Source organism: Mandrillus leucophaeus, unplaced genomic scaffold (assembly GCF_000951045.1).
Source record: "Mandrillus leucophaeus isolate KB7577 unplaced genomic scaffold, Mleu.le_1.0 Scaffold305, whole genome shotgun sequence".
In the NCBI taxonomy this organism is placed as follows: domain Eukaryota; kingdom Metazoa; phylum Chordata; class Mammalia; order Primates; family Cercopithecidae; genus Mandrillus; species Mandrillus leucophaeus.
The window spans coordinates 892,955-894,944 of record NW_012103199.1 but is presented as its reverse complement, the minus strand read 5'-3'; the positions used below and the strand labels follow the sequence as shown (position 1 = coordinate 894,944).

The following is a 1,990-nucleotide window of genomic DNA, read 5'->3' as shown; positions in this document are numbered from 1 at the left end:
GCTGAGATCCAGCCACTGCACTCCAGCCTGGGCGACAGAGCGAGACTCCGTCTCAAAAAAAAAACAAAAACAAAATGACTGTGGAAGAAAACCTGGGAGAGTCTCCGTTACTGCAGCGAAAGGGCTTCTTCAAGCTTAGATCTGTGAACGCAGAAACAAGAGAGGGTCATCCACAGGATCCACCAATGCCTCGTGCCTCTGTGGTCACAGGTGCCCTGGCAGGACTGACAGCCCAGAGACAGCCTGGAGACCTCCATAGTGTCAGGGACGGTGACAGGGAGGCCGAGCTGCCAGGCGGAGGTACTGGTTCTGTCTGGGAAGTGGAAGCCACAGAGGCCTGTGTACCGCCCACTCGACCCTGGCTCTCACTTGTGTCAACTGGGCATGAAAACCAACCACAGCCAGGTTCGCCCTGCTGCCGGCCCACATGGCCCCACTGGGTGACAGCCGTGTGCTCTCCCCCAGGGTTCAGCGTGGACTGGTGGGCACTGGGCGTCCTCATGTTTGAGATGATGGCCGGGCGCTCCCCATTCGACATCATCACCGACAACCCGGACATGAACACAGAGGACTACCTTTTCCAAGGTGCGTGCCCTGCTGCGCGTTCGTCCCCCTCACCTGCATGACTGCCTTCCTTCCTTTTCAAAGGTGCAGGTGGAGGGGTCCTGTGGGGGCCAGGAGCAGCAGTGCCACGCAAAGCATACCAGGACCCATTCCTCCTGGCCGGACCTTGTCCCACATGCCACTCCCCGGGCCGTGGGGTGGGGTGACCCCACCTGTGGGTCAGCAGGAAAGAGAACCTGTCCCGATTCAGCTCCAACTCCCTCCTGCCCTGGCCAGCAGCACATCTTGGAGCCCCAGCTATTGGCTGTACGGAGCTGAAAGCACAGCCCTCGCCCCCAAAACCCACAGCCATCATCATGGGCTCCTTCCCACCTGGAGGCCCCGGGACCTGCTTCTGGTCTGGAATTCAGTGCCGCGGGATGTGGGGGTCCGGGAACGCGGCTGTCTCCGCTGTGCCCTCTGGTGGCCAGTGTGCAGAGGCACCCATGCATCTGCGATCTTGGGGCTGAGGAGGGGGAGCCACTGGTTCACGCCCGTTCCCACAACACGTGCCAGCACATGTAACCGGGAGGCCCAGGGAGGACCCGGCGGGACTTTGGGTTATAGATATTGCTGGGCTGTAGGAAGGGAGGGGGCTCCAGAGCCCCAAGTCTGAGCTCCCAAAGCTCCTGCTCAGAATAGGAGTCTGGGCGGCGCTGGGCAAATCGCACACACGCGGGGAAGTGCTCACCAGGCTCCGCCCTTGCAGTGATCCTGGAGAAGCCCATCCGGATCCCCCGGTTCCTGTCCGTCAAAGCCTCCCATGTTTTAAAAGGATTTTTAAATAAGGTACGTTTCTGGCCGTGCTGACAAACTCGTTTGTGGCCTCGGTGTCGGTGGGCAGAGGGCCAGTCACGGCTGTTGGCCATTTTTTCACGTCGGCTGCTATGTATCGGGTGTGTGGGCTGATTTTTCGCTTCAGTATTTGAGCTCTGTTCTGTGAGTCGTCCGTTTTTACTCACACCTAACAAAATGAGAACGTGTGCCCAAGGAAAACGGAACGAAGCCTAACGTGGGGGAAGGAGCTTTCAGTAAAGGAAACGTCTGATTTCCACCCGCTGGGTCAGAGCATCCGGGGAGGGCTTGTCAGCACTAGGAGCAGCCACCAAGGAGAGCGGGTCGGGGCTTCCGGGATGGGGCTGACTTGTCCTTGTTTGAACTCTAACCTCCAGGACCCCAAAGAGAGGCTCGGCTGCCGGCCACAGACTGGATTTTCCGACATCAAGTCCCACGCGTTCTTCCGCAGCATAGACTGGGACTTGGTAAAGCGTCACAAAGCCCATTTACACCCCATCGCCACCCCAACCCCACATCCACGCAACCCCACCCCACATCCACCCAACCCCACCCCACCCCATCCGAACCCCAACCCAATGTCCACCCAACC

At 59.3% G+C, this 1,990-nt stretch overlaps 1 protein-coding gene across 3 annotated transcripts in view; it reads left to right on the top strand.

The window, feature by feature from the left end:
* Nucleotides 1–1,990, top strand: part of PRKCZ (protein kinase C, zeta) — a 150,512-nt gene that overhangs the window by 133,021 nt on the left and 15,501 nt on the right. For all 3 annotated transcript variants that reach the window (XM_011987223.1, XM_011987222.1, XM_011987224.1), the window contains exons 11-13: nt 466–585; nt 1,313–1,392; nt 1,776–1,865. In XM_011987223.1, coding sequence (XP_011842613.1) covers nt 466–585; nt 1,313–1,392; nt 1,776–1,865 — 290 coding nt within the window. The remainder of the gene's footprint in view (nt 1–465; nt 586–1,312; nt 1,393–1,775; nt 1,866–1,990) is intronic.